This window comes from Chiloscyllium plagiosum, chromosome 28 (assembly GCF_004010195.1).
Source record: "Chiloscyllium plagiosum isolate BGI_BamShark_2017 chromosome 28, ASM401019v2, whole genome shotgun sequence".
Classification (NCBI taxonomy): domain Eukaryota; kingdom Metazoa; phylum Chordata; class Chondrichthyes; order Orectolobiformes; family Hemiscylliidae; genus Chiloscyllium; species Chiloscyllium plagiosum.
The window spans coordinates 853,993-874,315 of NC_057737.1; the positions used below are offsets into that span (position 1 = coordinate 853,993).

The window sequence follows — 20,323 nt, forward strand, 5'->3', positions numbered from 1 at the left end:
AGGTTGAGCTCCATCCCCTCCAAGGTCACCATTTTCTTTCCTGAGATGTGGTGGCCAGAATAGAACAGAATACTCCAAGTGGAGTTTAACCAAGTGCTGCACGACTGAAAGAGCACTCCAGCCCTTTGTACTCTGAATCAAGATGGAAGGCCATCGATCCAAAACAATATCTCTTTCAGTCTACACAGAGGAGACAGTGGCATTACAGTAATGTTACAGGACTTTTATTCCAGATGTCTAGGTTAATGTCCTAGGCAGATGGTGACATTTAAGCCAATTAATGAAATCTGGAATTGAAAACTAGACACAATCTGGTGACCATGAAACTCTAATCAACTATCGTTAATTCTATACAAATCACTGATGTTCTTTAGGACTAGGAAATCTGCCTTACCCAGTCTGGCTCACTCAGGACAATCCAGACTCTCAGTAATGTGGTTAACTGTTAAGAGTTTTCTGAATGGCATCACAAATCATTTAATTCAAGAGTATAGAGGAGAAGGTAATAGGTGCTCACCTTGCCAATGACACCCACATTGCATAAAAGAATTTAAAAACAAATGCTACCTTACTTTGCAAGTGTTTTCAGAATTTTCTGCTTTTCTTCCATGAGCCTTATTGATTGTGTTAATACTGGAGCACTTGCGTTGAGTGATATGCCCAAATCCATTTGTTTCTCCACCTTCCCAAGTCTCTCATGAAGGTGGATGAGCATTTCTTGCCTTATTGTTCAAACATGGAATAAAGAGCTGAATTCCAGAGGTGAGGCGAGAGTGACAGGCAGAACCACATTCAGTTGAGTGTGACCTCAAGGAGCCTGAAAATATCTGGGATCATGGGTGTCAGATGGCAAACTCTCCGATGGTTGGAGTCATACCTGGCACACAGGATGATGATTATGGTTGTTGGAAGTCAGGCATCTCAGCTCCTCTACAGGAGTTCTTCAGGGTAGTGTCCTAGGCCCAATAATCTTCAGCTGTTTCATCAACGGCTTTCCCTCCATCATAAGGTCAGAAGTGGGAATATTCACTGATGATTGCACAATGTTCAGCAATATTCACAACTTTGCACATAATGAAGCAGTCCATGTTCAAATGCAACAAGATCTGGACAATATCCATACTTGAGCTATCAAGTGGCAAGTAAGATTCTCATTGCACAAATGCCAGGCAATAACCATCTCCAATATGGCACAATCTGATCACCACCCTTGACATTCAATGGCGTTACCATCACTGAAATCCCACACTAACAACACCCTATTGGGTACCATTGACCAGAATTTGAACTGAACTCACCAAATAAAGACAGCAGCTACATGAGTAGGTCAGAGGCGAGGAATATTACAACAAATAACTCATCTCCCCAAAGCAAGTCCACAAGGCACACATCAGGAGTACAATAGACTACTCCCCACTTGCCCAGATGGGTGCAACTCCAACAACACTCTAGAAACTTGACACTGTCCAGGAAAAGCCGCATGCTTATTGGTGCCATATCCACAAACATTCAGTCACTTCGTAATCAATGCTCAGTAGCAGCAGTATGTACTATATAAAAGATGCACTGCAGAAATTCAAAGATTCCAAATGCATGACCACGTCTTTCAAGGAGGACACAGGCTGCAGATACATGGAAACATGACTGACTACCTGCAAGTTCCCCAAGTCACTCGTTATCCTGACTTGGAAATATATCACCATTTTTTCAGTGTTGCTGGGTCCAAACTATGGAATTCCTTCCCTAAGGGCATTGTGGGTCAACCTACAGCACATGGATGGCAGTGGTTCAAGAAGGCAGCTCATCACTACCTTCTAAAGGGCACCTATGAACAGGCAATAAATGCTGCTCCAGCCAACAATGCCCAAAGCCCACCAGCGATATTTTTTTAAATTTCCAACACAGATTTCAATTTTCTCTCAACTTAGTGAATCCAGTTCTGAAAATGGGTACTGGCCTTGAAACTATAACTCTGGTCTGTCTGCCCAGATGCTCCCAGACCCACTGAGTTTCTCCAGCAATCCTGCTTTTATTTGATCCTGAATCCATGTTCCTTTACAACTTCCTGCACACACAGTTAAGAGTCAGACAGACAAACACTGCAGACCTATGCAGGACAAGGAGTATCACAAGCACACAAGAGACTAGTGTAACACATTCATGGAGTAAGAGACTGGAAACAAAGTGACATGCTGGTGTGCAAGTGCACACAGTGAGCGAAGAACAAACGACACACAGAGGACAGAAAAATACTCAGACTGGAGACAGTAGCAGATGGATTCATGCAAGCATGTAACACCCCTAAAATCTCAAATGTTTTGACCCAAACATTCTACTGAGATAAGGTAGGTCACTCTCAGAGCATTAATTTGTATTGTTTATGCATTGCACAATGAATCATTACTCCACATTCCTTACTCTCATTCTGCAGTGACAACAATTCTTTACAATGTCACAATAACCTCACTAGTGTCACAGCAGCTTTCTCATTACATCACTGTGGCCCTGCTGCCCTCACAGTTTAACCATTCCACTGACATAGCACCCCCTAAAGCTGGTCTCAGTCTACACCACAGGTCAGTAGAAAATGTGCACAAGATCACATAAGAGAAGAAATACCTTGCAGATCACAACACCACTTTGATTATTTGACCCATGATAAACAGTTAAACACAAATGCTATTAAAACATGGGGTTTCAAAATATTTAAAATTTAAGAACTATCGCTAAAAGTATAAGCCAAATTCAATCGGTGACTTTGAGGAAGTTACTCCACCTGACTTAACTCTTGCACTTTTAGGATGGTTTTGAAAGTGGTCTTCTGGGAAACCATACTGTAAATGCCTGATTGCCATCCTGTGTGCTATCAATTACTGTATATGTCACATGCAAGGAGGAAGCTTTAATTCAATCTGTCAGCAATTGGGGAGTCTGTTCTTGCTTGCTCTCAATAATTGATTCCCATTTCATATTCAGGATCTACTTTTACAGATTAAGTCACGTGAGACACACATTAGGGTGTAAACCACTATCACAGACTGCAAATCACATATAATGCAACATTATTTTGGTTTAAGTCAAAGTTTACTGCTCATCATTTGAAATGATACCATGAAGAGAACACTAACAGAATTAACCGAGAATATATCCAGTTTGTCTCCCAGTCCGCAAAGCACCCACTTTCAGGGCACACATCACAGGACAGATGGATTTTTGAAGATGCCAGGATGCTCACATTTGCTACCTGGAGTTTCTATCACTTCTGCTGGTCAAAGTGCTAAAACATGATGGATTCAGGAGGCTGCTCTGGGGGCATGAATACAGTAACACTTTGGTACAAAAGAAAAGGGCGGACCACAACACATTGGAGTAAAAGTTAGGTAATTTGGCTCATCAAATCTGTTCCACCAATCAATGGCTGGGCAGATTCCTCAAGAACAAACCACGACAAGCAGACCAAACACAGCCAGAAACTCTAACCACCTTACCATACATCAAAGAAGTTTCAGAAATGACAGCCAGACTACTAAGACCCCTCAGAATGCTAGTAGCACACAAACCCGCCAACACACACAAACAAAAACTAACAAACTTAAAAGACCCAGTACAATCCATGGACAAAACCAACATCATCTAAAAAATTCAATGCAAGGACTGCCACAAACACTACGTAGGACAAACAGGAAGAAAGTTAGCCACCAGGATACATGAACACCAGCTAGCCACAAAAAGACACGACCCCCTCTCCCTCGTAGCCCTACACACGGATGAAAAAAACCACCATTTCGACTGGGTCAACACATCTATCATGGGACAGGCTAAGCAAAGACATGCCAGAGAATTCCTAGAGGCCTGGCACTCCAACCACAACGCCATAAACAAACACACAACATCTAGATCTACCTATCAACCCCTCAGAAAATGAACAGGAAATGACATCACCACAAACCCCAGGAACCCCATCCAGGAGAAAGATATAAAAAGAAAGCAGGAGACAACAGCTTCGCTTCACTTGGAGGTCGCCACTGATGATGTTACCTAGCCAGGTAATGAAACGTCTGAATATCAAACCTACAGCTCAGCGAGCAAACCTACACCCAAAACCTCAACCTGAGCTACAAACCTTCACAAACCTTGTGATGGGATCTCTTTAAAACATAAAAATTCCTATGAGGTCCGGACAAGCTAGAATGATGATGCTGTGGCTTTAAGACATGTATTTTGTCCTGGTTCTTTAAAGAGAGAGATTGAATGAGAGGCACCGAGTAGTCTGTGGTAACGTAAACAGCTTGTGAGGCCTTGAGGGGCATTTTTTAAAAGCTAGTACAATAGAAGCTTATCTCGCTCAGCTGTCTGTGCTTGACACTGCTACTGCAGATACCGTCCCTGCTGCTGCTGCAATTACCGCCTCTCTGATTTCCCCCTCACTGCCAAGGGAACATGCCCAGGCAAGATCCACTCGCAAACCAAGCTGAAACACTACCACGAGCCACTAAGAGACAAGGCTAAGAGCTGCCACACTGCTGATAGACCAGGCCCCGACCACCACGAGCTGCTGAGGGACCAGACCCGGATCCGCCACAAGCCACTGAGAGACCAGGCCGGGACCTGCACAAGCCACTGAGAGACCAGGCTGGGACCGACCATGATCTGCTGAGAGACCAGGCCCGGACTGGCCATGAGCTGCTGAGGGACCAGCCCAGGATCAGCAAAAGCCTCTGAGAGACCAGGCCCCGACAACCAGAAGCTGCTAAGGGACCAGGCCCGGACCCACTATGAGCCGCTGAGAGACTAGTCCGGGACCTTCACAAGCCACTGAGAGACCAGGCCAGGATTGGCCACAAGCTGCTAAGAGACCAGGCCAGGATTGGCCATGGGCTGGTGAGAAACCAGACCCAGATCCACCATAAGCGTTTGAGGGAACAGGCCTGGACCCACAATGAGCCACTGAGGGAACAGGCTCGAACCCACCATGAGCCACTGAGGGAACAGGTCCAGACCCACCATGAGCCACTGAGGAACTGAGCCCAGACCCGCCATAAGCCACTGAGGGAACAGGCCCAGACCCTTGATGAGCCACTCAGGGAACAGGCCCGTACCCATGATAAGCCACTGAGGGAACAGGCCCGGACCCATGATGAGCCACTGAGGGAACAGGCCATGACATGCTATAAGCCGCAGAGAGACCAGGGCCAGACTGGCCGCGAGCTGTTGAGAGTCCAGGCCTGAACTGGCCACAAGCCACTGAGAGACCAAAGGGGAAGGAAACGAGAAAAAAGAGAAGAAAATAGAAGCAGTGGAGGAGCCCCAGTTGGAAGGCCCTACTTCACCACCATCTTGACTGCAAGGGATGTTACTCTATTGGAACAGTTCATCAGGTCATACTTACTGTATCTACTACTCTATTAGGTATTCCAGTAGCATTAGATTATTCTAAGTTCTTCTTTCTTTTGTGGTATTTGAATTATAGTGGTTGAATAAATGGTGATTTGTTTAATGCTGAGTAGTGTGACCAGTCAAATTGCATTTGGAACACAGCACTTTACATTTACCTTTAAAATCAGAAGAAAATAGGGTCTAGGCTACCTTCTTAAAATATATTGAGAGGGTCTAGTCTGGTCCATCACACTGGATACAGGATGATGTGTCCCTGGTTGAAATGGGAGGGGAGACTGGGAATGGGGAGGGGTTCCAAAATAAGGGGTTGCAGTTGCAGGCTACACATTAGATCATTAGAAACTGAGGTGAGGGGAAATACTCAGATGGTTGTGGAGACAAGTTACTAAGTATATTTGAGGAAGACATTAATAATGTTTTGGACATGAAAGGCATCAAGGAGTATGGGGTGAAACAGGAGTATGAGATGGAGGATCAGCAGTGATTATCTTGTATGGCAGAACAGGTTGGATGGGATGAGTGGCCTACTTCTGCTCTGAGTTTCATGCTTGTATTTTTCTATACAAGATCTTGGATTGTTTCCTGACTGTGCCATGACTAGACCCGTAAAATTAGGTAGAAGGGAATTTGGAAAATCAGTTTTATCAGATATAATTTCTGAAAAGTATCTCAAAAGATAAAGACCAACAGAATGACATAGATATGTTTCACCCATCATCTTTAAAAAAATGCAACAAACAGATCTGAGGTTGAAAGAGTCATGTGAAATCACTTACTCAGAAATTGAATCAAAAATGATACTTGTTATTACTTGAAAAAACAAATTATTCATGAAGAAACCAGGGCTAGCTCAAATACAAGCCAATGGGGACCGGACAGTAATCCATCAGGTCGCAGTTTCATTTGAGTATTGTCGCAAAACTTCACATGGCAGGTCAATTAGGTATGATGAAAACACAGACTGAAATATTAAAACATTTCTAATAGTCAGAATCGCACAAGGATATAATCTAATCTTGTCAGACAAAATGAAATATTCAGGAAAATGTCAAAAAGCTTACTCACAAAGGAGTATATTATTCACCCTCCTTCTCCCTCCCTCCTCCCCCCCCCGCCCCGGCCACTTTCTAGTTCAAAGTCCTGTCAACCACACTATTTACCCTTTTGACTAGAACATTGGTCCCAGCCCAGTTCTGGTGGAGACTGTCCCAACAGTACAGAATCCTTCTGTTCCAACAAAGATGCCCATAAAAAGGAACCCCTCTTTCCTGCCCCATTCTTTTAGACGAGTCCCTTACTTGCGTGCCCCTATGCTGATTTGCTGCTTACATCAGTCATCAAAATGCTGCAAAAACCCCATGCAGTGGTCATAAGCACTAGCTGTGACAAAACCTGTGACACCCGCATGCTCCAACCTCTAGGTGTTTGCACTGTGTTTCAAGAAGCCACGTCACTATTCAACAGTCAGTGTAGCGCAGAAAGAGTTAATGCCAAGCTTATTTAACAACTTAAAACTGCTGGCATTACAATATTTAATTTCAACACTATTCAGGAAATGAAAATCTCAGAGGAACTATTGAAGTGTCATCTTTAATATACAAGAGAAAAGAAGGTCTTTTGCACTTACCCTATCTTTGTGAACAGCTTCCCTTGGGCATGGAGGAAATTCAGGATAAATCTTTTATTCAGCTGTTTTTTTTGTGGGGGGGGAGGGTAAGAGAAAGGTGGAAGGGAAGGAAAAGAAAAAGGGCGAGTGGGAGAGAAAAGAGACAATTAATTTACTTGCAGCATGTTCTTATCAGCAGTCAACATCAGAGACGGAGGACAGCATGACCACAACTCAGTGGCAAGAAGCAGATGCTTGGAGCAGGAACGTGCCCACAGTCACACAGGCCTGCAGCTTCTGCCAAGGCTCTCTATGCTGAGCACCACTCAACAATGTGCCGCCCTCTACTGGTAATGGGAGCTACATTGTGTCCCAGTACGCATCCCCCAGAGAACTAGGGACTGCCATCAGCCTGACCTTTCAACCCAATTGGGAACAGGGGAACAAGGTCACAAACAAACATTTATTGGAAATCACACTGAAACACGCACTAACCACACAAATCAGGTGCCTTGAGCAGGTCAGGGCTGCAAATTAATAATCAGAACATAAAACCATATGTAGTCTGTTCAGCATCTCAGCCTGAGCAAAACCTCCCCACTGCCTCCACCCCACCCTCAACATGATCTGCTTTAAAGAGTCATGGTGTAATGGTCACCACAAGTTTAAATCTCAATGTCACTAACTCAGCACCTTTGGGAGAATAATGTCAAGGCCTGTATAGGGAAATGGAAACGACCAGCCTCTTACCACACAGCAACCAGCCCATTCAGAGTGATAGTGATTGAACCTGGGAAAGTGGGACACATGTCCGACATCCTGAATTAGAGTGGAGTCCACACAGAGGGTCGAAGAAACCAGGGAAGCGTGTGTGGATGGTGACAGGAGAAGTTTGGGACTGTCAATTTTTCAACTAGACTGAGTAACCATCACTCCTGCCTTCCAACCTCGACCAGGACTCTCAGGTTCTGGTAGAAAACAACAAGATATAAAAAGCTACAAAACCTCTTCAATTCCCCCAAAGGCACTACTCTGAACACCGTAAGGAGATTAGAAAACATATACTGTTATATTTTCTCACTTCATTTTACAAGACAAGACCCTGATTGTGGATTCTACATTTCAATCTTTTGGTTAAAGTTGCAAGTTAACAGCTGGCAGAAAGGGCAAACATTCCAAATACAGCATTCACTTTGAACTCTGTTTCCCCAAAACCATCTCCACAGACACAGTGCAGAGTGCTCTTGACTAGGCCAACTCACCAAAGGTCAAATCATTGCTTACTTTGCAGAGTAGAAAAGACTGAACAGTATTTATTACAGGGACATTAAACTCGGACTGGTACCAATTTACACAAGTTAATTGCTAAAACCACAATTAAACAATCGGTGAACAGGCCAAAGGGTCAGCCCTTGCTGTCCCACCACACCCTACTTTCATAATGTTTTAAATCCCAATGTTCATTTAAGAAGTCTGCCTGACAAAAGAAGCATAAACAGCAAGTTTATGTAGTGAGTCATTGGACTATATGGACCAGGTGGTGCTGGGTTAAGTCTGTAATGTGTTTGCCGAATATTGGCAGTAGGAGAGGGCATTTCAGCAACCTCTTGTTGGATGTCACATCTGCTTGGACATGGAGAAGTGGGAGCAGCTGGGGAAGGGAGGGAAACAAGAGGATGTCAGCTTGCCAACACTCAGTATCTGGGTGAAGAAATGGCTATCTGCATGAGATACCAGATGGCATTTGACTCCAATGGAACCCGCACTTAAGCAAGGGAGCAGTTCTTCGGGTGAATGAGGAGAAAGAGTGCAGGAAATAGAAACAGCTTTACAGCCATTTTCATACAGAACAGGCTAATCATTTCTTTGGTTCATTCTATGAGCACCTACTCCTTTCTTGACAACCTGGAATGTCCTGTATGGCTGGGTATCTAATGTTAACTATTTTCTAACAAAAACACATAACGCTCAAGAATACTACCCTCAAAGTTGAAATGAAGTATCATAGGACATCAATGCACATTAATTCAAGAACTATAGTCAGACAGTGGGCGTCAGCTTCAGTTCCCTCAATCAAGACCAAAGTTTCACTTAGATCGAGAGAGCTGGGAAAACATACCAAACCAAAATTTTAAAAACCCCTTAATGAGCATTCTCTAATACATTTACATTTAAATATAGCTGACAATGAATGAAAGCAATAAGGGGAAGGGCAAAAACACACCACTTTCCACTTTGTTCTTAGTTTAATGAGGAGTACGCGGAGGCAGGTGGTAGATTTGTTGACATGAGCCGCTGTACACTTGGCTCCAACGTGCAGTCTCACCATCACGACATGGATTCTGTCACGTCGCTGCACCACATTTACTACAAGAATGTGGTTTTGTGTTTAACCAAACCAACTGCAACCTGGCACAAACTGGTTGACAACAGCGATACAAGCACACTGGAAACCAGCAGCACTTCTTGAAATGACTCGTGGTGATCTTACCACTTCAGAAGTGGTTTGAGTGACCTGGGTCACAAAGTGCACAAACTCAGTCTATGTGTGACGCCAATCAAATCATTACAACATACAGTACCCTGTACTTCCTCTGCTACAATTAGTTTGGACTTTTCCAGAACCCAACACAAATTAACCAGGTGGCTGCTGAACAGGCAGCAATTACTGGAAAAGGGCTGCTTTCATTTACATGAGCATGATGCCACTGCCAATTATTTAAGGATATGGGGCATCAAGCATTCCATTGTCATAAACAGTCATATTTCACTTGTCAGAGTAGACAGCCGTAGGTATTCAATCGTATTAGTGGTTGGGTTAGGGTTAGGGTTACCCCAACTGAAATGTATTCATATTTGCAGTTTCCACTCATTGTTGATGCACTATTGACAATCTTAAACAGGCCATCAACATAACTGTTCCCACACTCAGAATTATCTAGCAAATATCCAAGTGCAGATTCACTTGCAATGTGGGTCACTTTGTTGTGCATTTTGCAAGCATGTGTAGGTTAGGTCCTGAGTACTTTACTACACTGGCCCTTGATCTTTGCAGTTACAAAGAATAAATATGCATACTGTACCTGTTTCAAGGCAATAAAAGTCATTCACTGGTTAATTTTTCAGGACAATGTCTTGATCTGTCAATTTGCCTGATTTAGAATTTTAAAAAGCTGGTATCATAGAATCCCTACAGTGTGGAAAAAGACCATTTGGCCCAACATGTCCACACCACCTGTCCAAAGAGTATCCCACCACGACCCATTCCCCTTCCACTCTACATTTCCCATGACTAATGCACCTAACCTACACATTTCTGAACACTATGGGTAATTCAGCATGGTCAAATCACCTGACCCGCACATCTTTGGATTGTGGGAGGAAACCAGAGCACCCGGAGGAAACTCACACAGACACTGGGAGAATGTGCATCTCCACACAGTCACCCGAGGCTGAAATTGAACCTGGGTCCCTGGCGCTGTGAGGCAGCAGTGCTAACCACTGAACCAGAGAGTAGTTAACTCTCAATCACCACCTCTACCAATCACAGTCCATTTGCCAACCAATGAACTCTCTCCTCTCATTCAACATAAATGTTGTTTATCCCTTACTTTGGTATTCTTATGAATTGTCCCGATGAGTGCAAGAGAATTTTATTTTAAAAGATTATTGGAAATGATAACTGGACCATGACAGGACGAGTTAGAGAATACAAACCAAAGAGTAAATCAGCAGATAAGACTCGAAGTTTATGAACATAACAAAAGGTCAAAACTAAAGGCTCTGCATCTGAATGTGTGCAGCATTCAAACAAAACAGATAAAGTGATACCACAAATAGAAATAGATAAATACAGTCCGCTAACATTATAGAGACATGATAGTAGGATGTTATTGACTGGGACCTGAATATTGAAGGGTACAGGTAGCCAGGATAAGGTGATGGAATGGTTCTATTTATTTGCGCTGGTATTGGCACAAGAGAGAGGGATGACCTAAGTTCAAGAAAGCAGCGTGTTGAAGTGGTTTTGGTCCAGACGACAAATGATAAAGACAAGGCGGCAAGAAAGGACGGACAGTTGATAGGGCAAAGTTGCAGCCAGTGTGATGGGTTGAAGTGTGTGGATTTTAACACAAGAAGTGGCAGGAATAAGGATGATGAACTTATAGCATGGATCAGTACTTGGAGCTACGATGTTGTGGCCATTACAGAGACTTGGATATCATTGAGGCAGGAATGGTTGATGGATGTTCCAGGGTTTAGATGTTTCAAAAGGAATAGTGAGGGAGGTGAGAGAGGTGGGGGAGTGGCATTGCTAATCAGGCACAATACAACAGCTGCAGAAAGGGAGGTCATCGAGGAGGGTTTGTCTACTGAGTCAGTATGGGTGGAAGCCAGAAACAGGAAAGGAGCAGTCACTTTGTTGGGAGTTTTCTACAGACCACCCCAATGGCAACAGGGACATGGAGGAGCAGATTGGGAGACAGATTTTGGAAAGGTGCAGAAGTAACAAAGTTGTTGTCATGGGTAACTTCAACCTTCTTAGTGCAAGTAGTTTGGATGGAGCAGATTTTGTCAGGTGTGTCCAGGAAGGATTCTCACTCAATAGGCCGACTAGAGGGGAGACCGTATTGGATTTGGTGCTTGGCAACAAACCAGGTCAAGGGTTAGATCTCTCAGTGGGAGAGCATTTCAGCGATAGTGATCACAACTCCCTGACCTTTAATATTGTCATGGAGAGGGACAGAAGTAGACTTCTTGTGATGGCAGGGGAATGTAAGTTGGTGGGGTGGGGGTTTGGACCCAACAAGGGAGTCGCAGAGGGAATGGTCTCTCTGAAACGCAGGATAGGGATGGGGAAGAAGACATAGCTCTGGTGATGGGGTCTGTTTGTAGATGGTGGAAATGGAGTAGAATGACGCGATGTATGAAGTATGCCGCAAGAAGTGCAAAACCTGTCCACATCTCACCCCTCACTTCCGTCCAAGACCCCAAAGAATCCTTCCACATCCAACAGAAATTCGCCTGTACTTCCACACACATCATCCACATAGCCTTGCACTCTATGTGGCCTCCTCTATGGTGGGGAGACAGGACGCCAACTTGCTCGTTCCAGAGAACATCTCTAGGACACCCGCACCAACCAACCCCACCATCCTGTGGCTGAACACTAACTCCCCTCCCACTTTGCCAAGGACATGCAGGTCCTGGGCCTCCTCCATCGCCAAACCCAATATACCCAACCCCTGGAGGAAGAACGCCTCATCTTCTGCCTTTGGATCTTCCAACCATGGAATCAACGTGGATTTCACCAGTTTCCTCATTTCCCCTCCCCCAAGTTAACCCAGTCCCAACCTCACAACTTGGCACCACCCTCTTTAATGGTCCTACCTGTCCATCTTGCTTCCCACCTATCTGCTCCATCCTCCTCTCCGACCTATCACTTTCGCCTCCACCTTCATCTACCTATCACACTCTCACCTACCTTCCCCCTGCCCCCACCCCTTTATCTCTTAGCCCCCTTGTTCCACAAGCCTCATTCCTGATGAAGGGCTTATGCCTGAAACATCGATTCTCCTGCTCCTCGAATGCTGCCTGACCTGCTGTGCTTTTCCAGCCCCACACTCTCGACTCTAATCGCCAACATCTACAGTCCTCATTTTCTTCTTTTCTCATTGGAGCAAAGAAGGATGAGAGGTGACTTGATAGAGGGAAAGAAGATGATGAGAAGCATAGAGTGGATAGCCAGAGACTTTTTCCTGTGGGTGTATAATTTTAAGGTGATTGAAGGAAGGTTTGGGGAGATATCGGAGGTAAGTTCATTACACCGAGAGTGGAATGCACTGCCAAGCAGTGGTAGTAGAGTCGGATACATTAGGGACATTTAAGCGACTCTTGGATTGGCACATGGATGATAGTACATTGTAGGGTAAGTAGGTTAGTCAGATCTTAGAGTAGGATAAAAGGTCGGCACAACATTGAGGGCCGAAGGGCATGTACTGTTCTATGTTCTAGTCACTTGCGGGAATGATGTACTGGCTCCCAAACACTGATCACACAGCAGTAAAGAATATAAAGGAAAAAAATAATAGGTGCTTGTCAAAAGGTACAGCGATAACCTATATATAATCTGGAGAAATCAGAGGGCAATGATCCCCTAAATGAAGAGTTCATGAAGTGGCTTCGAGATAGATTCTTAGAATGTTTTGGAGCCAACCAGAGAGCAGAGTATGAGTCCTGTTACTGTGTGATAGGCTAGAACTAATGAATGACCTCATTGCAAAGGCACCCGAGTCAGTAACAATCATAATTGGTTTGATTTTCAAATTCAGTTTGAGAAAGAGTGGGCCCAAGGCTAATATCTTTAAATTAAATAATGGCAATTGCAAAGGTATGAAAGCAGTTAAAGCTAAAATGAACTGGCAAATTAGGTGAAGTGATAGGTCAATGCAGATAGTTAAGGGGATATTTCAGGATACATCGATGAGGTATATTCCAACAAAAAGAGGGAGTGCACAACATCCGGAGTTAACTAAAAATCTAAAGATTGCATCAAACATAAAAAAAAAATAGAATTATGCAAATAGAAGATGACAAGTCAAGATGTTTCAAAAGAGAGATAGATATATATATAGTTGAATGTGATGAACTTAAGGGCTCTGGGGATAGTCCCGTACTGCAGCCCTATCTGGTAGCTTTTTCAGGAGCCACAACAGATATAATGGGTTAAATAGCCACCTTCTGGGCTGTAACATTATATGATTCTTTGATTTGACAGAAAACTAAAACAAAAGCAAAGAACTAATAAAAAATTTGCAAGGAGAAGAAAATTAGAGTAGAGGAGGCTAGCTAGAAACATAAAAACACAGTTCACATTTCTGTAGGAAGTTAAAAATCACAACACCAGTTTATAGTCCAACAAGTTTAGTTGGAAGCACTAACTTTCGGAGCGACGCTCCTTCATCAGGTGGTTGCTCCTGATGAAGAAGCAGCGCTCTGAAAGCTAGTGTGCTTCCAATTAAACTTGTTGGCCTATAACCAGTCCAACACCAGAATCTCCGCATCATCACATTTCTGTAGGCATTTATAAAAAATGTGTAGATCCTATAGAAAATGTGTCTAAGGAATTGAAAATGCAAAAATGAAGTGCCGATGAACCTAACAGATACTTTGCATCAGTTTTTAATTACATCAGGAAAATTACAATCACCATGGAGTTGGTACTGTGCAAATTCTTGGAGCTGAGGGCTGACAATCTTTGGGCCCTGATGAACTTCATCCGAAGGTCTTAAAATAAGTAGCGAGTGTGGTAGTTGATGTATTGGTTTTCCCAAAATTTACTAGATTCGGAGAAGGTTCAGCTAGAATTAAAAATAGCAAATATAACTCCTTTATTTAAAAAGGGAGACAGACAGAAAGACAAACCACAATTTATTAAAAAATGAAGGGACCAAAGGTACAGATGCTACATTTGCAGAGGATACAACTGGAGATAGAAAGCTAAGTTGTGAAAAGGACATACAGAGCCTCCTAAAGGATAGAAATAGGTTAACAGAGTGAGGAAAGATCTGACAAACGCACTGCATCCAAATTTGCAGAAAATACAAAAATAAATGAAAGGGAATGTGGGAAAATGTGAAGTTGTTAATTTTGGAAGGACAAACAAAGTAATTGAGTATTATTTAAAAGGACAAAATCTACAGGAAACTGCAACATAAAGGGACTTGGGGGCAATTGTGCCTGCCACACAGGAGACAGTAAAAACTGCAGATGCTGGAAGTCAGAGTCAATAGGTGTGAAGCTGGAAGACCAGAACAGGTCAGACAGCATCTGAGCAGCAGGAAAGTCAATGTTTCAGGCTGAAACCCCTTGTCAGGACTACGGAGAGGGAGGGGATGTGGGGCAACGGGAAGAGGAGGTGGGACAGTAATAGGTGGATGCAGGTGGGGATTATTGTGATTAGTCAGTGGGAAAGATGGAGTGGAAAGGTAAATAGGAAGATGGATAGGTTAGAACAGATCACATAGATGAGGAGGAGGGGTGGGCTTAGATATGGGATAAGGCTGGGGAGGAGGGAATTTGAAGCTGGTAAAGGTGATGACACCTTATATTTCACCTGGGAATTTGAAGCTGGTGAAGGCGATGACACCTTATATTTCACCTGGGAAGCTTACAACCCAATAGCCTCAATATCAACTTCAGCAGCTTCAAAGTCCCTCCTCCTCCTCCAGCCTTATCCCACATCCATCTTCCTACTCACCTAATCACTCCATCTTTCCCACTGTCCAATCACAATCATCCCCTTCCTACATCCACCTTCCCTTCTCCCCAGCATCATATCCCCTCCCGAGTCCTGAAGAAGGGTTTCGGCATGAAACATTGACTTTCCCGCTCCTCGGATGCTGTCTGACCTGCTGTGCTCTTCCAGCCTCACAACTTTTGACTCTGCATGCAATACAAAGCTAGCTCACAGATGCAGGGGGTAATCAGGAAGGCTCGTTGAATGCTGACCCTTATTTCAAGGTGATTGGAATATGAAAGTAGAGAAGTCTTACTGTAACTGTGCAAGGTGCTAATGAGACCAAATCTGGAGTACTCTGATTTATTTCCCTTATTTAAGAAAATATATAACTTCATTGGTGGCAGCTCAGAAAAGGTTCAATAGGATGATCCCTGGTAAGGAGGGATTGTTTTATGAGCAAAAATTAAAGAGGTTGGGACTTTACTCCCTGAAGTTCAGAAGGATGAGAGGTGATCTCACTTAAACACATCAGATTCTTAAGTGGTTTGACAGGGTAAATGCTGAGAGGATATTTTCCCTCATGGGAGAGTCTCAAACCAGAGGGCATAGTCTCAGAACTAAAGGGATGCCAATTTAAGACTGAGATGAGGCAGAATTTCCTCTCTCAGAGGGCTATGAATCTTTGGAATTCTTTGCCATAGACAGAAGTGGGGCAGAGTCGTTTTAATATTTAAAATGCAACAGATTCTCGATCAGTCGGGGAATCGAAGGTTATGGGGAAAGGGACAGAAAAGTGGATATGAGGAATATCGGATTAACCATGCTCCTATTAAATGGTGGAGGTGGTAAAAGTTAAAGTATAATGTGGAAAAATGTTTTTAAAATGTATGTTATCTAAATGGAGAGAGATTGCACAGCTGAGATGCAGAGAGATCTGGCTGTCCTGGGGCATGAATTGCGAAGTTAGCATGGAGAAACAGCAATTATGGTGTGGGCAACTGAATACAAGACGAGCTGGCTATTTTGCAGTTATCCAGCATTCTGGCAAGAACCACAGTTGATGTACTGGGTATCATATTGGTCATTTAATTTAAGGAAGGATGCAAATATCCCAGAACCAGTTCAAAGAAGGTCAACTAGACTAACATCTGGGATGGGTGAAATGTTGGACCGTTTAGCCTTGTGTCTGCTGGAGCTTAGAACTGCAAGAATTGTGGTGATTGAAACATGACTTTTTTTTTCCCTTTCTGTTTAACTGCTCCCATCTACAGATTGCTTCAATGATGGCAGATTGAGCCAGCATGGACTCGTGGTGAAATCCAATGCAGGTTCAAAGTGAAGCCCAACATGGACTTGAGGGACTCCCTCACCTCGGGGTGGGGCCCGGCACTGACTCCCCCCGCCTCAGGGTGGGGCCCGGCACTGACTCCCCCAGCCTCAGGGTGGGGCCCGGCACTGACTCCCCCCGCCTCGGGGTGGGGCCCGGCACTGACTCCCCCCGCCTCGGGGCGAGACCTGGCTCTGACTCCCCCCACCTCGGGGCGAGACCCGGCACTGACTCCCCCCGCCTCGGGGCGAGACCTGGCACTGACTCCCCGCCTCGGGGCGAGACCTGGCACTGACTCCCCGCCTCGGGGCGAGACCCGGCACTGACTCCCCACCTCGTGGCGAGACCCGGCACTGACTCCCCGCCTCAGCGTGGGGCCTGGCACTGACTCCCCCCGCCTCGGGGCGAGACCTGGCACTGACTCCCCGCCTCGGGGCGAGACCCGGCACTGACTCCCCACCTCGTGGCGAGACCCGGCACTGACTCCCCGCCTCGGGGCGAGACCTGGCACTGACACACCCGCCTCGGGGCGAGACCTGGCACTGACACACCCGCCTCGGGGCGAGACCTGGCACTGACACACCCGCCTCGGGGCGAGACCTGGCACTGACACACCCGCCTCGGGGCGAGACCTGGCACTGACACACCCGCCTCGGGGCGAGACCTGGCACTGACACACCCGCCTCGGGGCGAGACCTGGCACTGACACACCCGCCTCGGGGCGAGACCTGGCACTGACACACCCGCCTCGGGGCGAGACCTGGCACTGACACACCCGCCTCGGGGCGAGACCTGGCACTGACACACCCGCCTCGGGGCGAGACCTGGCACTGACACACCCGCCTCGGGGCGAGACCTGGCACTGACACACCCGCCTCGGGGCGAGACCTGGCACTGACACACCCGCCTCGGGGCGAGACCTGGCACTGACACACCCGCCTCGGGGCGAGACCTGGCACTGACACACCCGCCTCGGGGTCGGGCCCGGTGCTGACCTCTAGCCTCTGGGTCGGGCCCGGCGCTGACCCCTAGCCTCTGGGTCGGGCCCGGCGCTGACCCCTAGCCTCTGGGTCGGGCCCGGCGCTGACCCCTAGCCTCTGGGTCGGGCCCGGCGCTGACCCCTAGCCTCTGGGTCGGGCCCGGCGCTGACCCCTAGCCTCTGGGTCGGGCCCGGCGCTGACCCCTAGCCTCTGGGTCGGGCCCGGCGCTGACCCCTAGCCTTTGGGTCGGGCCCGGTGCTGACTCATCTGCTTTTTTTTTCTCTTTCTCTGCTGTAGAAGGACTGTAATTCTTAACTTTTAACTTTACTTCTGTACTTTTTTAATTTACACCTATGATTTTGTACCTCAGCACCTCAGTATCAGAGATGGTGCTGGAAATGATGACTTTGTACCCTTTTCACTGTATTCACGTATCCTGTACTTGAGTACATGTGACAATAAAACCTAATTCAAACTCTGTTTAAATATAAAAATTGCACGTTTAAGATGAGAGTTGAGGTGCTTTATTTAAAATCAGGTCGTGAGTCTTTGAAAAAGCAGGCTGAATGTTTTTAAGGTAGAGGTAAATATATTCTTGATAAAGCAAAGGAATGAAAGATTATTGAGGGTAGGTTGGAACATTGGATACTTAGATCAGCCATGATCTTACTGAATAGCCCAGCTTCCTGTTGGGGCCTACAAATTCTTATGTTCCGATGTCCTTCCAAAAGACCTCAAACTTTTACTACTTGTGTCTTTGTCACTGATGACAAGACAAATCTGTAGAGGTTTCAAGCTTCACGGGATATATCTCAGTCAGCAGCATGTTGCTGAACTTGAACTGGTCAAAGCATCACACTGAGCTCAGGGGCATAAAAGAAAGCTTCTCACTTGACAAAATTTTAACTCCCATGAGCAGCAAGTCACTGAACAGAAGTTTATTATTTTTAACTAACAGTTCCAAACAACTCTGAGACTGCAAACAGTAATGAAAGGTTATACCCAATTTCAGAGAAGTCACCAGCACAAAAATCCCCTTCCGAGTATCTGATCAAAATGAGTAACTACCCCTATATCCTGCCTATGTGGTTAGAACTAGGTGAAATGGCAATTAGGTGAGGGAACTGAAGTCAGCCTGAGGTGGGAAATATAATGTTAGTATTATGACAGGAATGTAATTACCAACATTCAGATTTCAGATTTTCAGAATCAGCTATGAGGGATTCCAAATGATGTGCTCTATTCATGATACCAAAAACCATTCATTGTAATGCTCAGAACTCAGAGACATGGGTTTTTAACATATTGATACATCATCCACTGGAACATCACAAGCACAAACAATTATAATAGCAGGAGCAAGATAATAATTTCAAACATTCCACTCCTTCAGCGACCTCTGCAGCTTCTTCAAAGAGCAAGCTGGGCTGTTATTGCATGTTCTCAGATATTCAAAACTGTCAGAGTAAGCCACAGATATCCTTGACATTGGTATGTGATATAGCAATGACAGCAACGTATTTAAACTACTTTTAGACAAAGGATCACTCCTGACTTCATGCTTCTTTTCTGCAGTAATTAAATATCATAATATGACAATGCAGTCAGGAATATGAAACAGCTTTCAATTCCAGACCTCACTCGCAAGAAAAGCTCCTTCTCTGGCTGTTTTAATGCAGACCAGCTTGGAGTAAATTCAATTGACCTTTAGCCATAGATCAAAGAACTAAAGCTCCTTACATTTTGACAAAATTAGTAAAGAAAGACCATAGATTGAGTGAAGGGAATTGGGAAAATGTTGTGGCAGAATGGTGAGCACTGCTGCCTCTCAGCACCAGGGTCCCAGGTTCGATTCCAGCTCCAGGTGACTGTCTGTGTGGAGTTTGCACATTCTCCCCGTGTCTGCGTGGGTTTCCTCCGGGTGCTCTGGTTTCCTCCTACAGTCCAAACATGTGCGGGTCAGGTGAATTGGCCATGCTAAATTGCCCATAGTGTTAGGTGCATTAGTTGGAGGGAAATGGTCCTGGGTGGGTTACTCCTCGGAGGGTCGATGTAGACTGTTTGGGCCGAAGGGCCTGTTTCCACACTGTCGGGAATCTAATCTCTAAACACTGAAAATGTTGGCAAAGAGCAATTTCACAAATAGCAATGAACGTAACAAATAGGTACAAAGATTAGTATTGCTAGCTCAGAGAGGAATCTTATGCAATGGTGCTATTTGCAACTTTAAGTCCATGTTCATCAGGAGAAAGTATTGCATTTGACATGTAGCACCTCCGACAATGCACTCTCCCACAGTGAAACACCAGTTTAGTTTAAGGGCTCAGATATCAGCACAGGGACTTGAACCCAAACCTTGACTGAGATAACAGTGCTGCCACTGAGCAAAGCCTGACATTTGATGAAAAAAATTTAACTTCGTCACAGTGATGCATTTTGGGATGATGAGCAAGTCAAAGGAATACATGTTGAATGGTAGAACCCGAGGAAGCGCGGAAGACCAGAAGGACCTTGGTGTGCACGCTCACCAATTTGTCGCCTTCAAGGACCTGTAAGTTGGTTCAAAAGGCACTTGGATACTTCCTTTTATTAGTCAAGGCAATGAAATAACAGGGAGGTTATACTGGAGCTGTATATTACATTACTGTGGCCACAGCTGGAGAACTGTGTGCAGTTCTGGTCACCATACGATAGGAAGGATGTGATTGTATCAGAGAGAGTGCAGAAAACATTCACCAGGATGTTGCCCAGCTGGGTGACTCAGCTAGAGG

At 45.1% G+C, this 20,323-nt stretch overlaps 1 protein-coding gene across 1 annotated transcript in view; it reads right to left on the bottom strand.

Annotated features, from left to right (window-relative positions):
* Positions 1-20,323, bottom strand: part of smg6 (SMG6 nonsense mediated mRNA decay factor) — a 409,499-nt gene that overhangs the window by 329,555 nt on the left and 59,621 nt on the right. The window contains exon 8 of the mRNA XM_043718890.1: positions 7,025-7,086. Coding sequence (XP_043574825.1) covers positions 7,025-7,086 — 62 coding nt within the window. The remainder of the gene's footprint in view (positions 1-7,024; positions 7,087-20,323) is intronic.